This window comes from Mixophyes fleayi, chromosome 3 (assembly GCF_038048845.1).
Source record: "Mixophyes fleayi isolate aMixFle1 chromosome 3, aMixFle1.hap1, whole genome shotgun sequence".
Classification (NCBI taxonomy): domain Eukaryota; kingdom Metazoa; phylum Chordata; class Amphibia; order Anura; family Limnodynastidae; genus Mixophyes; species Mixophyes fleayi.
Genome location: NC_134404.1, coordinates 9,637,123 through 9,658,743, shown reverse-complemented (window position 1 = coordinate 9,658,743; position 21,621 = coordinate 9,637,123). Strand labels below are relative to the sequence as shown.

General features: G+C 47.5%; 1 protein-coding gene across 1 annotated transcript in view; it reads left to right on the top strand.

Moving 5' to 3' along the window:
- The first annotated feature begins 12,595 nt into the window (after positions 1-12,595).
- The window catches only part of LOC142142587 (DNA (cytosine-5)-methyltransferase 3A-like), a 40,819-nt gene continuing 31,793 nt past the window's right edge, over positions 12,596-21,621 (top strand). The window contains exons 1-6 of the mRNA XM_075200466.1: positions 12,596-12,662; positions 13,264-13,341; positions 13,678-13,755; positions 14,090-14,167; positions 14,779-14,862; positions 19,653-19,697. Coding sequence (XP_075056567.1) covers positions 12,596-12,662; positions 13,264-13,341; positions 13,678-13,755; positions 14,090-14,167; positions 14,779-14,862; positions 19,653-19,697 — 430 coding nt within the window. The remainder of the gene's footprint in view (positions 12,663-13,263; positions 13,342-13,677; positions 13,756-14,089; positions 14,168-14,778; positions 14,863-19,652; positions 19,698-21,621) is intronic.

The following is a 21,621-nucleotide window of genomic DNA, read 5'->3' as shown; positions in this document are numbered from 1 at the left end:
TGGGGGGGGGCCCGCTTGTTTTTTTCAACGGACCCCACTCCCTAGGGAATCCAGCCAAGCGCTGAACAGCCTGGGGTTGGTTAGTCATTATGGCAGGAAGACCCCTGCTGCGTGTCCACCTGCTATAGTGCCTCCAATCCCGGCTGGTTCCGTGAAAATCGGGGGGACCCCACGCAAAATTTTTCTCAGATTTTCACCGAACCAGCAGTAGTCAGGCAGCACTAGGGTTAAGACTGAATAGAGGGGCGACCTCACGTTTTTTTTAAAAAAAACTTTCATCTATTCTTTACAGTTTTTACACTGATAGGCAGTGTAACAGTGATGTGTTTATACAACATTCTGCTAGGAAGCAGCGTGTTGTATCTGGCGTGTTTTCAAGCAAACTCTCCTGAGTTTGCTAACTTGCAGCTTCATACATTGGAGACTTGTATAGCTGCAGTGGTAAACAGTCGGGAGTTTTTATCTCTGGTGATTTTGGAAATAGCGATTTTGACATAAGCACAACTCTGGCGATTTTACATGAAATCTCAGCTTCATACATCGGCGAGTTTCAACTCTCCCGAGAAAATCGCTGGATTTGCAAAATCGGACCTTGATACATTTACCCCATGATGTCCTAATGTATGGATAGGTGAAATAGAAGAGACAGTCCGCCGCAGTCACTTATTTTAAAAATATACTTTTACCCTAAAAGCATTAAAGGTTAATTAAGGACCATAAAATTTCAGACCTGCGAGGCTGCTGTATATATGGAGGAGCACCAACTTGTCTGCATTCTAAGGTACATGCCCACTTCCCGCTCTCTGAAATCACCCTTATATAAGCAATCGCCTTCTCGTTTTCCAAAATGGCGCAAGCTTCTAGAAAGGCAAATAATGGGGGTAGTAAACCTGTTACATCAAAGTTCATCCTATTTCCTCCACCACATTTATTTATGTTTCTGTTTTTCTCCCGCACTATGTCTCAGTTTAGCCTCATTCAGGTGCAGAACTCTGCTTCACTGGGCAAAGTGTAGGTAAGGCCCAGCAAGGGCTGGCTGGCAAATCTTAGTATGGGTGTCAAGATTCGGCTCAGCAGCCTATTAGGAACTGTCACGAACGCCCAGCCCAGATACAGCAATCTGAACAGATGGCCGTGACCGGCATCACCTTAGTCACTTAGCAATGAATACACCTTTTCTGTCACCACAAAGGATTTATTATGGTGTCCTTACATATGTATGTAGCATGAGCCTCCCTGGGTTTCATAAGTTCACAAAGAATCACAGAGAATACGCTAGATAAAATTTATTTAATTTGAAAAATGTTTCCAAGGCTTAGTTATAAAAAATTAATAACAAGACATACAATATGTTGCACACATAAGTTTCAGAAAATAAAATAGGAAATAAAACCAGAGTCACTACTTACTTGGTGTGTGTGACGGAACACTTTCGAGAAAAATGGGACATTTCAGTCTTGATAGACCCCCTCATGAAAGCAGAAGATTTTAAACCTTTCTTCACATAGCTCTCACCCCACCACCTTTGGAGTTTAGCTGTCAATAAAGACAGATTGATCTCTCAAATGTCACAGGGCTTTCGATGTGAGTCAGGGATGTCCTGAGCTCTGGAATGTTTACAGAAACTTGAGTTCTCACCTCTGCTGGTTCTGCTTGGCTGGTCAGGTCCACATCCTCTGCATATCAAAAAATCTCCTAGATGCTTATCTATCTCTGGATAATTTTAAAATAATATTTACACTTGCATAGGTTCAAACTCATGTCATTTAGCAAAGCACACGTTGAGATTACATTACAAGGTTACATAAAATAATCACATTGTCATACAGGAATTCAACAGAAAATAACAATCAGTCATTAGATATACTACGTAATCGCCACAGGAACATTTTGAAGAAAAACAGTTCAGGTAGCCCAGTGACCTGGCACATGGTACGCCACTATGGGACCGGCCCGGGGCAGATGCCTCCAGCCCAGCCAGCCGCTGGGGCCCAAGGACAAATGCAGGATTCTAGAGAGGGGCGGGGGGTATCCACACCATGCCGCAAGACTGGGTATTACCACCATGCAAAGGGACTGGCTATCATTTTATAAAGTGATACAGTGGTAGGTCGTTCTCCAACACCTTCCCATCCAATGCTGCAAGCACTACTGTTATCTGCACGGAGCTCTCCCTTTACAACCAGAGCAGTGTGGACCAGTAGATTTATCCTGACTGTCCCTGTATTTGGAGCAAACTCCTGACTGAGTGTAACAGTCACCCAAAATAGGGACTACCCCACCAGAGTCAGGACAGTTGACAGACTGTCCTGCTCTCTACTACCTGTTCTTGCAGCTTTCACCACCTGCGGCTGCTGGTGTCTTACGCTCAGTTGCTGTTTGTCTGGATCCTGAAATGTTGGGGCCCTATTTAGAGAAAGGATAGGAACATGATCAGTGTCAGACTGGGGCCCATCGGGGGACTGCAACGCTAGGGGCCCATCAGAGGGAGTGTGGCCAGCCATCATAGAGGCGAGACCAGACACTAGATGGCAAGTGGTCAGCCCATGAAGGACAGCTAGCACCATAGTGAAGTATATAAAGAATGCATTGTGTATATAAAGAGTACACAGTCTTGACCTGCCCCTTAGATTGGGCAGAACAGTCACCAAAAATCGAGATTGTCACACTAGACCAGGCTTGGCCTACCTGTGGCACTCCAGGTGTTGTGAAACTACATGCCCCAGCATACTTTGCCAATATATATTCACAACACCTGGAGTGCCACAGGTTAGCCAAGCCTGCACTAGACTCAGAACATTTGACAGACTGTCCTACCTGTTTTTGTCACTTTCATCACCTGTGGCTGCTGGTTTCTTTAGTTGCAGCTTGTCTGGATCCTGGAATGTTGGGGGCACTATTTGGAAAAAATAATGTGAACACTAGTCTAGGGGGTATATTTACTAAACTGCAGGTTTGAAAAAGTGGAGATGTTGCCTATAGCAACCAATCAGATTCTAGTTATCGTTTACTTAGTACATTCTACAAAATGACAGCTAGAATCTGATTGGTTGCTATAGGCAACATCTCCACTTTTTCAAACCTGCACTTTAGTAAATATACCCCTAGGTCTGAATCCCTCAAATGAGTCCCTATGTTAACTCAATAGAACTCCGTTGAATAATTAGGCCTCCTTACCTGCAACTTGCCCCAACATTAAATTAGTAGCATTCACATTTAATAAATAGACCTTTTCCCGCCACCCTGCCCTGACATTAAAATAATTCACATTAAATAAATATACCTGTCCCCTTACCCCAAACAGCCCTGGCATTACATAAATAGTATTCACAATTAATAAGCAGGGTTTCCTCTCCACAAATATAGCGCCACATAAAATTAATAGCCCCAAACTACCCCATTATTTAATCAATTTTCCCATCTCCAAAAGGGTATGCACCCTCCAGCGTACCTGTAGAAGTACCCTCTCTACCACTTTGTTATATTTAAATAATCACATCCCTTAAAAGGGAAACTTCTTTCTGGACTTCCGGGCAAAACGAGGTGTTTCTCAGACTGACACCTCCATACCTCAGTACAGGGGTCCTGAAGACACATACACAGATACTGCTCTGGTGATATATTGGGGACTACAGTTATACACATATGCATAGAGCCACCTGGACATGCATTGCAGGATCCCTATTCTGTCATCAAACTGTGGAGTAACAGAGACGGCGCGGTGGTCTCATAGTACAGACACTAGAGAAAGGAATATTAAATGGGCATGGTATGGAGGAGGTGGTAATCTGCATGGTATGGAGGAGGTGGTAATCTGCATGGTATGGAGGAGGTGGTAATCTGCATTGTATGGAGGAGGTGGTAATCTGCATGATATGGAGGAGGTGGTAATCTGCATGGTATGGAGGAGGTGGTAATCTGCATGTTATGGAGGAGATGGTAATCTGCATGGTATGGAGGAGGGGGTAATCTGCATGGTATGGAGGAGATGGTAATCTGCATGGTATGGAGGAGGTGGTAATCTGCATGGTATGGAGGAGGGGGTAATCTGCATGGTATGTACTAGATGGTAATCTGCATGGTATGGAGGAGGGGTAATCTGCATGGTATGGAGGAGGTGGTAATCTGCATGGTATGGAGGAGCTGGTAATCTGCATGGTATGGAGGAAGTGGTAATCTGCATGGTATGGAGGAGGTGGTAATCTGCATGGTATGGAGGAGCTGGTAATCTGCATGGTATGGAGGAAGTGGTAATCTGCATGGTATGGAGGAGATGGTAATCTGCATGGTATGGAGGAGGAGGTAATCTGCATGGTATGGAGGAGGAGGTAATCTGCATGGTATGGAGGAGATGGTAATCTGCATGGTATGGAGGAGATGGTAAACTGCATGATATGGAGGAGGTGGTAATCTGCATGGTATGGAGGAGCTGGTAATCTGCATGGTATGGAGGAAGTGGTAATCTGCATGGTATGGAGGAGATGGTAATCTGCATGATATGGAGGGGGTGGTAATCTGCATGATATGGAGGAGGTGGTAATCTGCATGGTATGGAGGAGTAGGTAATCTGCATGGTATGGAGGAGGTGGTAATCTGCATGGTATGGAGGAGGGGGTAATCTGCATGATATGGAGGGGGTGGTAATCTGCATGGTATGGAGGAGGTGGTAATCTGCATGGTATGGAGGAGGGGGTAATCTGCATGATATGGAGGGGGTGGTAATCTGCATGGTATGGAGGAGATGGTAATCTGCATGATATGGAGGGGGTGGTAATCTGCATGATATGGAGGAGGTGGTAATCTGCATGGTATGGAGGAGATGGTAATCTGCATGATATGGAGGGGGTGATAATCTGCATGATATGGAGGAGGTGGTAATCTGCATGGTATGGAGGAGTAGGTAATCTGCATGGTATGGAGGAGGTGGTAATCTGCATGGTATGGAGGAGGGGGTAATCTGCATGATATGGAGGGGGTGGTAATCTGCATGATATGGAGGAGGTGGTAATCTGCATGGTATGGAGGAGGGGGTAATCTGCATGGTATGGAGGAGGTGGTAATCTGCATGGTATGGAGGAGGTGGTAATCTGCATGGTATGGAGGAAGTGGTAATCTGCATGGTATGGAGGAGATGGTAATCTGCATGGTATGGAGGAGGTGATAATCTGCATGGTATGGAGGAGATGGTAATCTGCATGATATGGAGGAGGTGGTGGTAATCTGCAGGGTATAGAGACGGTGGTAATTTGCATGGTATGGAGGAGGTGGTAATCTGCATTATACGAAGGAGGTGGTAATCTGCATGATATGGAGGAGGTGGTAATCTGCATGGTATGGAGGAGCTGGTAATCTGCATGGTATGGAGGAGCTGGTAATCTGCATGGTATGGAGGAGGTGGTAATCTGCATGGTATGGAGGAGGAGGTAATCTGCATGGTATGGAGGAGGTGGTAATCTGCATGATATGGAGGAGGTGGTAATCTGCATGGTATGGAGGAGGTGGTAATCTGCATGGTATGGAGGAGGTGGCAATCTGCATGGTATGGAGGAGCTGGTAATCTGCATGGTATGGAGGAGCTGGTAATCTGCATGGTATGGAGGAGCTGGTAATCTGCATGATATGGAGGAGGTGGTAATCTGCATGGTATGGAGGAAGTGGTAATCTGCATGGTATGGAGGAGATGGTAATCTGCATGGTATGGAGGAGGTGGTAATTTGTATGGTAGGGAGGAGGTGGTAATCTGCATGGTATGGAGGAGCTGGTAATCTGCATGGTATGGAGGAGCTGGTAATCTGCATGGTATGGAGGAGGTGGTAATTTGTATGGTAGGGAGGAGGTGGTAATCTGCATGGTATGGAGGAGGTGGTAATCTGCATGGTATGGAGGAGGTGTTAATATGCATGGTATGGAGGAGGTGGTAATCTGCATGGTATGGAGGAGGTGGTAATCTGCATGGTATGGAGGAGGTGGTAATCTAGAGGAGGTGGTAATCTGCATGGTATGGAGGAGGGGTAATCTGCATGGTATGGAGGAGGTGGTAATCTGCATGGTATGGAGGAGGTAATCTGCATGGTATGGAGGAGGGGGTAATCTGCATGGTATGCAGGAGGTGGTAATCTGCATGGTATGGAGGAGGAGGTAATCTGCATGGTATGGAGGAGGGGGTAATCTGCATGGTATGCAGGAGGTGGTAATCTGCATGGTATGGAGGAGGGGGTAATCTGCATGGTATGGAGGAGGAGGTAATTTGCATGGTATGGAGGAGGTGGTGGTAATCTGCATGGTATGCAGGAGGTGGTAATCTGCATGGTATGGAGGAGGTGGTAATCTGCATGGTATGGAGGAGGTAATCTGCATGGTATGGAGGAGGGGGTAATCTGCATGGTATGGAGGAGGTAATCTGCATGGTATGGAGGAGGGGGTAATCTGCATGGTATGCAGGAGGTGGTAATCTGCATGGTATGGAGGAGGTAATCTGCATGGTATGGAGGAGGGGGTAATCTGCATGGTATGCAGGAGGTGGTAATCTGCATGGTATGGAGGATGGGGTAATCTGCATGGTATGGAGGAGGAGGTAATTTGCATGGTATGGAGGAGGTGGTAATCTGGAGGAGGTGGTAATCTGCATGGTATGCAGGAGGTGGTAATCTGCATGGTATGGAGGAGGTGGTAATCTGCATGGTATGGAGGAGGTGGTAATCTGCATGGTATGGAGGAGGTGGTAATCTGCATGGTATGGAGGAGGAGGTAATCTGCATGGTATGGAGGAGGGGGTAATCTGCATGGTATGGAGGAAGGGGTAATCTGCATGGTATGGAGGAAGTGGTAATCTGCATGGTATGGAGGAGGTGGTAATCTGCATGGTATGGAGGAGGGGGTAATCTGCATGGTATGCAGGAGGTGGTAATCTGCATGGTATGGAGGAGGAGGTAATCTGCATGGTATGGAGGAGGGGGTAATCTGCATGGTATGCAGGAGGTGGTAATCTGCATGGTATGGAGGATGGGGTAATCTGCATGGTATGGAGGAGGAGGTAATTTGCATGGTATGGAGGAGGTGGTAATCTGGAGGAGGTGGTAATCTGTATGGTATGCAGGAGGTGGTAATCTGCATGGTATGGAGGAGGTGGTAATCTGGAGGAGGTGGTAATCTGCATGGTATGCAGGAGGTGGTAATCTGCATGGTATGGAGGAGGTGGTAATCTGCATGGTATGGAGGAGGTGGTAATCTGCATGGTATGGAGGAGGTGGTAATCTGCATGGTATGGAGGAGGAGGTAATCTGCATGGTATGGAGGAGGGGGTAATCTGCATGGTATGGAGGAAGTGGTAATCTGCATGGTATGGAGGAGGAGGTAATCTGCATGGTATGGATGAGGGGGTAATCTGCATGGTATGGAGGAGGTGGTAATCTGCATGGTATGGAGGAGGGGGTAATCTGCATGGTATGGAGGAGGGTAATCTGCATGGTATAGAGGAGGTGGTAATCTGCATGGTATAGAGGAGGAAGTAATCTGCATGGTATGGAGGAGGAGGTAACCTGCATGGTATGGAGGAGGGGGTAATCTGCATGGTATGGAGGAGGGGGTAATCTGCATGGTATGGAGGAGGGTAATCTGCATGGTATAGAGGAGGAGGTAATCTGCATGGTATGGAGGAGGGGGTAATCTGCATGGTATGGAGGAGGGGGTAATCTGCATGGTATGGAGGAGGGTAATCTGCATGGTATAGAGGAGGGGGTAATCTGCATGGTATGCAGGAGGTGGTAATCTGCATGGTATGGAGGAGGTAATCTGCATGGTATGGAGGAGGGGGTAATCTGCATGGTATGCAGGAGGTGGTAATCTGCATGGTATGGAGGAGGGGGTAATCTGCATGGTATGGAAGAGGAGGTAATTTGCATGGTATGGAGGAGGTGGTAATCTGGAGGAGGTGGTAATCTGCATGGTATGGAGGAGGTGGTAATCTGCATGGTATGGAGGAGGTGGTAATCTGCATGGTATGGAGGAGGTAATCTGCATGGTATGGAGGAGGGGGTAATCTGCATGGTATGGAGGAGGTAATCTGCATGGTATGGAGGAGGGGGTAATCTGCATGGTATGCAGGAGGTGGTAATCTGCATGGTATGGAGGAGGAGGTAATCTGCATGGTATGGAGGAGGGGGTAATCTGCATGGTATGCAGGAGGTGGTAATCTGCATGGTATGGAGGAGGAGGTAATTTGCATGGTATGCAGGAGGTGGTAATCTGCATGGTATGGAGGAGGTGGTAATCTGGAGGAGGTGGTAATCTGCATGGTATGCAGGAGGTGGTAATCTGCATGGTATGGAGGAGGTGGTAATCTGCATGGTATGGAGGAGGTGGTAATCTGCATGGTATGGAGGAGGTGGTAATCTGCATGGTATGGAGGAGGAGGTAATCTGCATGGTATGGAGGAGGGGGTAATCTGCATGGTATGGAGGAAGTGGTAATCTGCATGGTATGGAGGAGGTAATCTGCATGGTATGGAGGAGGTGGTAATCTGCATGGTATGGAGGAGGTAATCTACATGGTATGGAGGAGGGGATAATCTGCATGGTATGCAGGAGGTGGTAATCTGCATGGTATGGAGGAGGAGGTAATCTGCATGGTATGGAGGAGGGGGTAATCTGCATGGTATGCAGGAGGTGGTAATCTGCATGGTATGGAGGATGGGGTAATCTGCATGGTATGGAGGAGGGGGTAATCTGCATGGTATGGAGGAAGTGGTAATCTGCATGGTATGGAGGAGGAGGTAATCTGCATGGTATGGAGGAGGGGGTAATCTGCATGGTATGGAGGAGGTGGTAATCTGCATGGTATGGAGGGGGGGGTAATCTGCATGGTATGGAGGAGGGTAATCTGCATGGTATAGAGGAGGTGGTAATCTGCATGGTATAGAGGAGGAGGTAATCTGCATGGTATGGAGGAGGAGGTAATCTGCATGGTATGGAGGAGGAGGTAATCTGCATGGTATGGAGGAGGGGGTAATCTGCATGGTATGGAGGAGGGGGTAATCTGCATGGTATGGAGGAGGGTAATCTGCATGGTATAGAGGAGGAGGTAATCTGCATGGTATGGAGGAGGGGGTAATCTGCATGGTATGGAGGAGGGGGTAATCTGCATGGTATGGAGGAGGGTAATCTGCATGGTATAGAGGAGGTGGTAATCTGCATGGTATGGAGGAGGTGGTAATCTGCATGGTATGGAGGAAGTGGTAATCTGCATGGTATGGAGGAGGAGGTAATCTGCATGGTATGGAGGAGGGGGTAATCTGCATGGTATGGAGGAGGTGGTAATCTGCATGGTATGCAGGAGGTGGTAATCTGCATGGTATGGAGGAGGTGGTAATCTGCATGGTATGGAGGAGGTGGTAATCTGCATGGTATGGAGGAGGTGGTAATCTGCATGGTATGGAGGAGGAGGTAATCTGCATGGTATGGAGGAGGGGGTAATCTGCATGGTATGGAGGAAGTGGTAATCTGCATGGTATGGAGGAGGTAATCTGCATGGTATGGAGGAGGTGGTAATCTGCATGGTATGGAGGAGGTAATCTACATGGTATGGAGGAGGGGATAATCTGCATAGGATGCAGGAGGTGGTAATCTGCATGGTATGGAGGAGGAGGTAATCTGCATGGTATGGAGGAGGGGGTAATCTGCATGGTATGCAGGAGGTGGTAATCTGCATGGTATGGAGGATGGGATAATCTGCATGGTATGGAGGAGGAGGTAATTTGCATGGTATGGAGGAGGTGGTAATCTGGAGGAGGTGGTAATCTGTATGGTATGCAGGAGGTGGTAATCTGCATGGTATGAAGGAGGTGGTAATCTGGAGGAGGTGGTAATCTGCATGGTATGCAGGAGGTGGTAATCTGCATGGTATGGAGGAGGTGGTAATCTGCATGGTATGGAGGAGGTGGTAATCTGCATGGTATGGAGGAGGAGGTAATCTGCATGGTATGGAGGAGGGGGTAATCTGCATGGTATGGAGGAAGTGGTAATCTGCATGGTATGGAGGAGGAGGTAATCTGCATGGTATGGAGGAGGGGGTAATCTGCATGGTATGGAGGAGGTGGTAATCTGCATGGTATGGAGGAGGGGGTAATCTGCATGGTATGGAGGAGGGTAATATGCATGGTATAGAGGAGGTGGTAATCTGCATGGTATAGAGGAGGAGGTAATCTGCATGGTATGGAGGAGGATGTAATCTGCATGGTATGGAGGAGGAGGTAATCTGCATGGTATGGAGGAGGGGGTAATCTGCATGGTATGGAGGAGGGGGTAATCTGCATGGTATGGAGGAGGGTAATCTGCATGGTATAGAGGAGGAGGTAATCTGCATGGTATGGAGGAGGGGGTAATCTGCATGGTATGGAGGAGGGGGTAATCTGCATGGTATGGAGGAGGGTAATCTGCATGGTATAGAGGAGGTGGTAATCTGCATGGTATGGAGGAGGTGGTAATCTGCATGGTATGGAGGAAGTGGTAATCTGCATGGTATGGAGGAGGAGGTAATCTGCATGGTATGGAGGAGGGGGTAATCTGCATGGTATGGAGGAGGTGGTAATCTGCATGGTATGGAGGAGGGGGTAATCTGCATGGTATGGAGGAGGGTAATCTGCATGGTATAGAGGAGGTGGTAATCTGCATGGTATAGAGGAGGAGGTAATCTGCATGGTATGGAGGAGGTGGTAATCTGCATGGTATGTACTAGATGGTAATCTGCATGGTATGGAGGAGGTGGTAATCTGCATGGTATGGAGGAGGAGGTAATCTGCATGGTATGGAGGAGGGGGTAATCTGCATGGTATGGAGGAGGAGGTAATCTGCATGGTATGGAGGAGGTGGTAATCTGGAGGAGAGGGTAATCTGCATGGTATGGAGGAGGGGGTAATCTGCATGGTATGGAGGAGGTGGTAATCTGGAGGAGGGGGTAATCTGCATGGTATGGAGGAGGTGGTAATCTGGAGGAGAGGGTAATCTGCATGGTATGGAGGAGGGGGTAATCTGCATGGTATGGAGGAGGGGGTAATCTGCATGGTATGGAGGAGGTGGTAATCTGGAGGAGGGGGTAATCTGCATGGTATGGAGGAGGAGGTAATCTGCATGGTATGGAGGAGGGGGTAATCTGCATGGTATGGAGGAGGGGGTAATCTGCATGGTATGGAGGAGGTGGTAATCTGGAGGAGGGGGTAATCTGCATGGTATGGAGGAGGTAATCTGCATGGTATGGAGGAGGAGGTAATCTGCATGGTATGGAGGAGGGGGTAATCTGCATGGTATGGAGGAGGTGGTAATATGGAGGAGGGGGTAATCTGCATGGTACGTCGCATACGGGGTAGTAGTTCCCCTAATACATGATGCTGGGGATGTTTGTACTGTGCTCCGGTCCGGTCACACATTGAACGCTCCATCACTCACGGTGCCTACACTGCGCCCTCTGCCGGTCACCTGTGGAAGCACACGTTGGTGGCTGCAGCTGTGTATCGCAGAGTTACTATAAACAGATACAGTGAGATCTCCATCCTTATATGTAAGTACGGGGAATACACAGCGCTGATTGGCAGGATGGATATAATGTCATGTAAACGTGTGACAGAGAAATGATCTCCAGGAATCTGCTAGAGCTTCTGCTTTGTCCTATTGTAATGATCTGCTAGTGAATATATCCTCTACTAGAATCCTGCCAGTAAATGTGTCCTATACTTGTAACCTGCTAGTGAATATGTCCTATACTCGTGATCTGTTAGTGAATATGTCCTATACTAGTAACCTGCTAGTGAATATGTCCTATATTAGTGATCTGCTAGTGAATATGTCCTATACTAGTGATCTGTTAGTGAATATGTCCTATACTAGTAACCTGCTAGTGAATATGTCCTATATTAGTGATCTGCTAGTGAATATGTCCTATACTAGTGATCTGTTTGTGAATATGTCCTATACTAGTAACCTGCTAGTGAATATGTCCTATATTAGTGATCTGTTAGTGAATATGTCCTATACTAGTAACCTGCTAGTGAATATGTCCTATATTAGTGATCTGCTAGTGAATATGTCCTATACTAGTGATCTGTTTGTAAATATGTCCTATACTAGTGATCTGTTAGTGAATATGTCCTATACTAGTGATCTACTAGTGAGTATGTCCTATATTAATGATCTGCTAGTGAATATGTCCTATACTAGTGATCTACTAGTGAGTATGTCCTATACTAATAACCTGCTAGTGAATATGTCCTATATTAATGATCTGCCAGTGAATATGTCCTATACTAGTGATCTGCAGTAAATATGTCCTATACTAGTGATCTGCTAGTGAATATGTCTTATACTAATAACCTGCTAGTGAAAATGTCCTATACTAGTGATAATGCTATATAAATATAAATATATATATATATATATATATATATATATATATATATATATATATATATAAATATATATATATATATATATATATATATATATATATATATATATATATATATATATATATATATATAGTGTGTATATATTACATACCAGGAGTGGTCAGACTAATCTGACCAGAGATATTCTTCATACACAGTGAGATGGATCTACAGAAGGCAGCAGCGCAGTGTGCAGAGCCCAGGTGCAATGTCCTGCAGGGCCTTGAAGGTGAGATAACCAGGATGTTAGAGGTGTCAGGGGCCCCTAGTAGTAGGATTATGGACAAGGAAGCGTTTTATCAAATCGCCTGGAAAGAGTATCTGTTTATTGGAGGAGAGTAAGATTGTAAAGTGCCACCGTGTGGGATTATCGGTGTTGCGTCAGTATTGAGGAATACCGGGAGCCGGGACGTTGCTTTGTGCTATTTGCAGCCGTAATCTCTGTTTGACCTGTGAATGATAAGAAGTCCTCTGTATTTGAACTGCCCATTAACAAGGACTGCACCATTGTATATAGTGGTCTAATATTCAGCTGCATGTGTGTGATATGTGTTAGCAAAGTTAAAGTAATTGTGAGAGTTTAGTGTCTGTTTCTATTACTATTGTTCCAAAGTTGCCGTTAACCATTGTTTGAGGCAAAAAACCCAACACTAATTACATCCTTCACAGTTGTATAATGTATCTAAGACCTGTTATCCTGTCCCTGACACCCAGAATGTTCTGTATCGTTACCGACAACCCTGAGTGTACAGCGCTGCGGAATATGTTTGTGCTTTATAAATAACAATAATAAGACAAATATCAATCTGACACTTTCTCTTCCTCACAAGATTACATTTATGTGGATTCTGATGATAAGAGCTCAGAAGAACCAGTGGTTTGGATCAGGGATGAAGAAGACAACGTGGGTAAGTCACCCGTGCGGAGAGTCTATAATATTACACTGTGTGGGCAGCACAGTGACTCAGTGGTTAGCACTTCTGTCTTACAGCACTGGGGTCATGAGTTCGATTCCCGACCATGACCGTATCTGTGTGGAGTTTGTATGTTCTCTCCGTGTCTACGTGGGTTTCCTCCAGGTGCTCCAGTTTTCTCCCACACTCCAAAAACATACTGATAGGTTAATTGGAGGCTGACATAATTAACACCTGTCTGTGTGTGTGTGTGTGTGTATGTATGTTAGGGACTTTAGACTGTAAGCTCCAAAGACAAATATCAGTCTGACACTTTCTCTTCCTCACAAGATTACATTTATGTGGATTCTGATGATAAGAGCTCAGAAGAACCAGTGGTTTGGATCAGGGATGAAGAAGACAACGTGGGTAAGTCACCCGTGCGGAGAGTCTATAATATTACACTGTGTGGGCAGCACAGTGACTTAGTGGTTAGCACTTCTGTCTTACAGCACTGGGGTCATGAGTTAGATTCCGGACCATGGCCTTATCTGTGTGGAGTTTGTATGTTCTCCACGTGTTTGCGTGGGTTTCCTCCGGGTGCTCCGGTTTCCTCCCACACTCCAAAAACATACTGATAGGTTAATTGGAGGCTGACATAATTAACACCTGTCTGTGTATGTATGTGTGTATGTATGTTAGGGACTTTAGACTGTAAGCTCCAAAGACAAATATCAGTCTGACACTTTCTCTTCCTCACAAGATTACATTTATGTGGATTCTGGTGATGAGAACTCAGTGGAACCAGTGGATGAGATCAGGGATGAAGAAGACAACGTGGGTAAGTCACCCATTGGGAGAATCTATAATATTACTCTGTGTTACTCTGATATATCCATTAATTCTCACATTATTGTTACATATATCTGTGTCTTCTATTCACAATGCTACAATACATAGAGCAAGCTGAGTCCAGAATTATAATCAATGATTGCAGAAATATCTGTGAAATACAGTGTATCCTTATCGTCCTTATCTTGTGTGATTTGTGATATCGTCACAGTATAACAATAAATATAGCAGAAAACAGGATCAAACATGAGAATATATCACAGTAATTCATGGAGAGTACAGACAGTACCCCTTCTTATGGGAGGAGCCAGCCAAAGATTACACCACCCATTATACACACAGGGGCGGTCTTAAAAGACTTAATCACTACCCAGCGCCATTCTAGCTCCTCCCCATTCAGCAGCTTGATAGACAGAATCCTCATACAGAACAGCCTACAGCATTGTGCTTTTAAATGGTTTCACAAAGTTCATGGAAATCAGAGGTGAATAATTATATGATGTGATATAATTAGATGTGAGATGTGATAATAATGGGGTCCAATAATATTCTCACCCAGATAAAGGACAGTGTGCTCATCTCGGCTTCTCGTTATACCAGGTTACATTTACGTGGAGTCTGATGATGACTCTGCCAGAGGTCAGAATAAAAGGCTGAAGGTCGATGAAGGAGGACGCGTACGAGGTGCGTTCATCCGGAAATATTTTCTCTGATGATGTCAGGACGGGAAGGGGTGTAAAATGGAATAGTTTATATTTATTTTGGAGTCTTGGTGGCTGTGTTTTTATCACCCACAGTCCTTGTAACATTTCTGAGGCTTGGGGTGTGATTTCTCTGTGGCGTAAATTTGTTTTGGCGTTGAAGAAGTCCGGTGTGAGAAGACTCCTTATTACTATTGGGCACCCAGGATGTAATTTGTAAGTGTGTGTAATCCAGATTGTAATACCTGTATTTATTGGCTCCACGATCAAGTAGGTACAGTAATGGGGGCCTGATGGGGAGAGCTCAGTGCCCGATGCCCATGACTTTTTTATTATAAGCCCATTATTATCGGCTCCTCAGGCTAATACCAGAGTTTGCATAAGGTCACAGCTCACCTTGGTGTAACAATCCCCATCCTTTGCCTGGTTCACCCAGGAGAGGAACAGATGGAGAGCGCACTCACTAAGCTAAGTGAATACCGAGCAGTACCAATAACATTCAGCACATACCATACAATAGCGGAGGTAACTGTCAGTCAAGTGCATAAAATCACACACAGCTAAACAGCTGGGACAGAAAGTGATTGACAGTTACCTCTACTCTTACCGGAGTATTAAAAAATAATAATAATTTTTAAAATAACAAGCAGCCTGACCCCTCTCCAAATGCCCAGGCAGATGGCACACAGAACAGTGTAGGCTGGGGAGACCACAAGTCCGCTTATAATTCAATGCAAGAATGTGCAGGGGGACAAATTTCCAGTGATGCACAAAACTATCAGGAACAAACGCACTTCCATCCAGATCTAACCACCCCCAGAGCACCTGACCTATGCACTTATTTTTGTACAAAAAAAATCACACAAGTGTAAGAATAGATGATCTGTAAAACAGAGGAACTATATTATATTATTATTATTAGACATTTTCATAGCTGCCGTCTGAGTCACCGGGGACACCGATCAGAGGAAGGTGCAGCACAGGGATTGGTTAATGTACTTTACAGAGGAAACACTGAGCCAGAGAGTGACCACAGTATAGCTGATGATTGGTCAGTTACCCGTTGGATACAGTGCTCGGTATTATTCATGTGGAGCATTAAGCAGTGACGAAGGAGCTGGTTTTCGGGGATCCTGGCAGGACAGACTGATACCGTAACACCAGGACCCCGCTCACCGGTATACCCAGCAGAGCAGACAGAAGATACAACGTACACGAGGTTTCCCCAGATACACACTAGGACTCCGCTCACCGGTATACCCAGCAGAGCAGACAGAAGATAGAACATACACGGGGCTCCCCCACATACACACCAGGACCCCGCTCACCGGTATACCCAGCAGAGCAGACAGAAGATAGAACGTACACGGGGCTCCCCCACATACACACCAGGACCCCGCTCACCGGTATACCCAGCAGAGCAGACAGAAGATACAACGTACACGGGGCTCCCCCACATACACACCAGGACCCCTCTCACTGGTATACCCAGCAGAGCAGACAGAAGATACAACGTACACAGGTCCCCCCACATACACACCAGGACCCCGCTCACCGGTATACCCAGCAGAGCAGACAGAAGATACAACGTACACAGGTCCCCCCACATACACACCAGGACCCCGCTCACCGGTATACCCAGCAGAGCAGACAGAAGATACAACGTACACAGGTCCCCCCACATACACACCAGGACCCTGCTCACCGGTATACCCAGCAGAGCAGACAGAAGATACAACGTACACAGGTCCCCCCACATACACAGCAGGACCCCGCTCACCGGTATACCCAGCAGAGCAGACAGAAGATACAACGTACACAGGTCCCCCCACATACACACCAGGACCCCGCTCACCGGTATACCCAGCAGAGCAGACAGAAGATAGAACGTACACGGGGCTCCCCCACATACACACCAGGACCCCGCTCACCGGTATACCCAGCAGAGCAGACAGAAGATACAACGTACACGGGGCTCCCCCACATACACACCAGGACCCCGCTCACCGGTATACCCAGCAGAGCAGACAGAAGATACAACGTACACAGGTCCCCCCACATACACACCAGGACCCCGCTCACCGGTATACCCAGCAAAGCAGACAGAAGATACAACGTACACGGGGCTCCCCCACATACACATCAGGACTCCGCTGACCGGTATACCCAGCAGAGCAGACAGAAGATACAACGTACACAGGTCCCCCCACATACACACCAGGACCCCGCTCACCGGTATACCCAGCAGAGCAGACAGAAGATACAACGTACACAGGTCCCCCCACATACACACCAGGACCCCGCTCACCGGTATACCCAGCAAAGCAGACAGAAGATACAATGTACACGGGGCTCCCCCACATACACACCAGGACCCCGCTCACCGGTATACCCAGCAGAGCAGACAGAAGATACAACGTACACAGGTCCCCCCACATACACACCAGGACCCCGCTCACCGGTATACCCAGCAAAGCAGACAGAAGATACAATGTACACGGGGCTCCCCCACATACACACCAGGACCCCGCTCACCGGTATACCCAGCAGAGCAGACAGAAGATACAACGTACACAGGTCCCCCCACATACACACCAGGACCCCGCTCACCGGTATACCCAGCAAAGCAGACAGAAGATACAATGTACACGGGGCTCCCCCACATACACACCAGGACCCCGCTCACCGGTATACCCAGCAGAGCAGACAGAAGATACAACGTACACAGGTCCCCCCACATACACACCAGGACCCCGCTCACCGGTATACCCAGCAGAGCAGACAGAAGATACAACGTACACGGGGCTCCCCCAGATACACACCAGGACCCCGCTCACCGGTATACCCAGCAGAGCAGACAGAAGATACATGTACACGGGGCTCCCCCACATACACACCAGGACCCCGCTCACCGGTATACCCAGCAGAGCAGACAGAAGATACAATGTACACGGGGCTCCCCCACATACACACCAGGACCCCGCTCACCGGTATACCCAGCAGAGCAGACAGAAGATACAACGTACACGGGGCTCCCCCACATACACACCAGGACCCCGCTCACCGGTATACCCAGCAGAGCAGACAGAAGATACAATGTACACGGGGCTCCCCCACATACACGCCAGGACCCCGCTCACCGGTATACCCAGCAGAGCAGACAGAAGATACAACGTACACAGGTCCCCCCACATACACATCAGGACCCCGCTCACCGGTATACCCAGCAGAGCAGACAGAAGATACAACGTACACAGGTCCCCCCACATACACACCAGGACCCGGCTCACCGGTATACCCAGCAAAGCAGACAGAAGATACAACGTACACAGGTCCCCCCAGATACACACCAGGACCCCGCTCACCGGTATACCCAGCAGAGCAGACAGAAGATACAACGTACACAGGTCCCCCCACATACACAGCAGGACCCCGCTCACCGCTATACCCAGCAGAGCAGACAGAAGATACACGTACACGAGGCTCCCCCACATACACACCAGGACCCCGCTCACCGGTATACCCAGCAGAGCAGACAGAAGATACAACGTACACGGGGCTCCCCCACATACACACCAGGACCCCGCTCACCGGTATACCCAGCAGAGCAGACAGAAGATACAACGTACACGGGGCTCCCCCACATACACACCAGGACCCCGCTCACCGGTATACCCAGCAGAGCAGACAGAAGATACAACGTACACAGGTCCCCCCACATACACACCAGGACCCCGCTCACCGGTATACCCAGCAGAGCAGACAGAAGATACAACGTACACGGGGCTCCCCCACATACACACCAGGACCCCGCTCACCGGTATACCCAGCAGAGCAGACAGAAGATACAACGTACACGGGGCTCCCCCACATACACACCAGGACCCCGCTCACCGGTATACCCAGCAGAGCAGACAGAAGATACAACGTACACGGGGCTCCCCCACATACACACCAGGACCCCGCTCACCGGTATACCCAGCAGAGCAGACAGAAGATACAACGTACACGGGGCTCCCCCACATACACATCAGGACCCCGCTCACCGGTATACCCAGCAGAGCAGACAGAAGATACAACATACACAGGTCCCCCACATACACACCAGGACCCCGCTCACCGGTATACCCAGCAGAGCAGACAGAAGATACAACGTACACAGGTCCCCCCACATACACACCAGGACCCCGTTTACCGGTATACCCAGCAGAGCAGACAGAAGATACAACGTACACGGGGCTCCCCCACATACACACCAGGACCCCGCTCACCGGTATACCCAGCAGAGCAGACAGAAGATACAATGTACACGGGGCTCCCCCACATACACACCAGGACCCCGCTCACCGGTATACCCAGCAGAGCAGACAGAAGATACAACGTACACAGGTCCCCCCAGATACACACCAGGACCCCGCTCACCGGTATACCCAGCAGAGCAGACAGAAGATACAACGTACACGGGGCTCCCCCACATACACACCAGGACCCCGCTCACCGGTATACCCAGCAGAGCAGACAGAAGATACAACGTACACGGGGCTCCCCCAGATACACACCAGGAACAAGTCTGTGACATCTTGGTTACAGTATTTCCTCTGCGGGATGTTTATGTGTCTCAGTGGCATCCAGAGCTCGTCATTTCTTTGTTCATCCTTGACTGGTTTTCCAATGTCTTTTGGGCAGAACACTGCCTCCCAATAATAATGTATATTACACGGACGCACAGTGACCCTCGCAGACTCACATTCTGATTGTATTTTTGTTTGGCAGAAAGACTTTTCCATGAAGTGAGGCAGAAGGTTAGAAGAATAGAAGGTTTGTAACTTATCTTCAGGTTCTACAGCAAAGTATCTCCCAGGGCCTGATTAAGGGGGCCGGTAACCATAGGCTAATACACCCGTAACGTCCCCCGCCAACACCAGCAATGTATACGGAATAGGAATACTAGTAGAGTATTCTCCAGCATTCAAATGTAGTCAGACTGTGCCACTCTGTCTTACTTTTTCTTGCAGCTCTGACTACCGGCTGTCCTCTCTCGCTTGTTCTTGCAGCTCTGACTACCGGCTGTCCTCTCTCGCTTGTTCTTGTAGCTCTGACTACCGGCTGTCCTCTCTCGCTTGTTCTTGCAGCTCTGACTACCGACTGTCCTCTCTCGCTTGTTCTTGCAGCTCTGACTACCGGCTGTCCTCTCTCGCTTGTTCTTGCAGCTCTGACTACCGGCTGTCCTCTCTCGCTTGTTCTTGCAGCTCTGACTACCGGCTGTCCTCTCTCGCTTGTTCTTGCAGCTCTGACTTCCGGCTGTCCTCTCTCGCTTGTTCTTGCAGCTCTGACTACCGGCTGTCCTCTCTCGCTTGTTCTTGCAGCTCTGACTACCGGCTGTCCTCTCTCGCTTGTTCTTGCAGCTTTATCATTTATCAGACTTCCAGAAAGTTGGGATCCTGTTTTGAAAATATGCAAAAATTATTTTATTATAATGCAAAATGATAAGGTCCCTAAATGATTAGGCTCTTTGCTTCAAACACATCACTCCATTATGGCCAGTTAAAACTACCACATAGCACAGGCATATATAGATAATAGAATGTATGTAAATGTGTTGTCAAAGAACTATAATCAAATACAAATATCTACCAGCTCCACCTGACTAGTATTTAGCATTCTAGTGGTTGCAGAGACCACAGACAGCATCCGTCTACCTTCCACACATTACAGAGAGCATCCTTGTAACCTCCACACATTACAGAGAGCATATGTATATTATCCCTACACCCAGGGAACTGATATAGACGCTCCCGATCCCGGATCAATTACTAGGGAGTGTAATCACGGCCCCTACACTCAGGGAAATGATATAGACGCTCCCGGTCCCGGATCTATTACTAGGGAGTGTAATCACGGCCCCTACACTCAGGGAAATGATATAGACGCTCCAGATCCCGGATCTATTACTAGGGAGTGTAATCACAGCCCCTACACTCAGGGAAATGATATAGACGCTCCCGGTCCCGGATCTATTACTAGGGAGTGTAATCACGGCCCCTACACTCAGGGAAATGATATAGACGCTCCCGGTCCCGGATCTATTACTAGGGAGTGTAATCACGGCCCCTACACTCAGGGAAATGATATAGGCGCTCCCGGTCCCGGATCTATTACTAGGGAGTGTAATCACAGCCCCTACACTCAGGGAAATGATATAGGCGCTCCCGGTCCCGGATCTATTACTAGGGAGTGTAATCACGGCCCCTACACTCAGGGAAATGATATAGACGCTCCCGGTCCCGGATCTATTACTAGGGAGTGTAATCACGGCCCCTACACTCAGGGAGATGCCCTTTGTCCCAGCGCTATGTTATGTAAGCGGCATCAGAATATAGTTATTACTAGTAATGAGTCAGTTTATGTTTATTACCATTCCCTGTCAAACTCATTACTATTTGTCGCATTATACTGTGGAAATTGAAATAAATTAAATCAAACTTTTCCTAGCTGTATTATATACATTATAACACTCAACATCAAAGTGAAAATAACATTTACAAAAATTCTTAATAAGTTAATTATCAATTACCTGGTTTGGATAAGTGATCATAACCTTAGAGTAATCATTCTAAAATCGCCCAGTAATTGGAGTTCTTCAGAATAAAAACGTCTGTTCCTTGAGGATTCTTTTACTAGTAGTGCACGGTGAGGAAAATAATTCACCATGGTTGGAAAAGTGCTTTCAAAACGCCTCCGG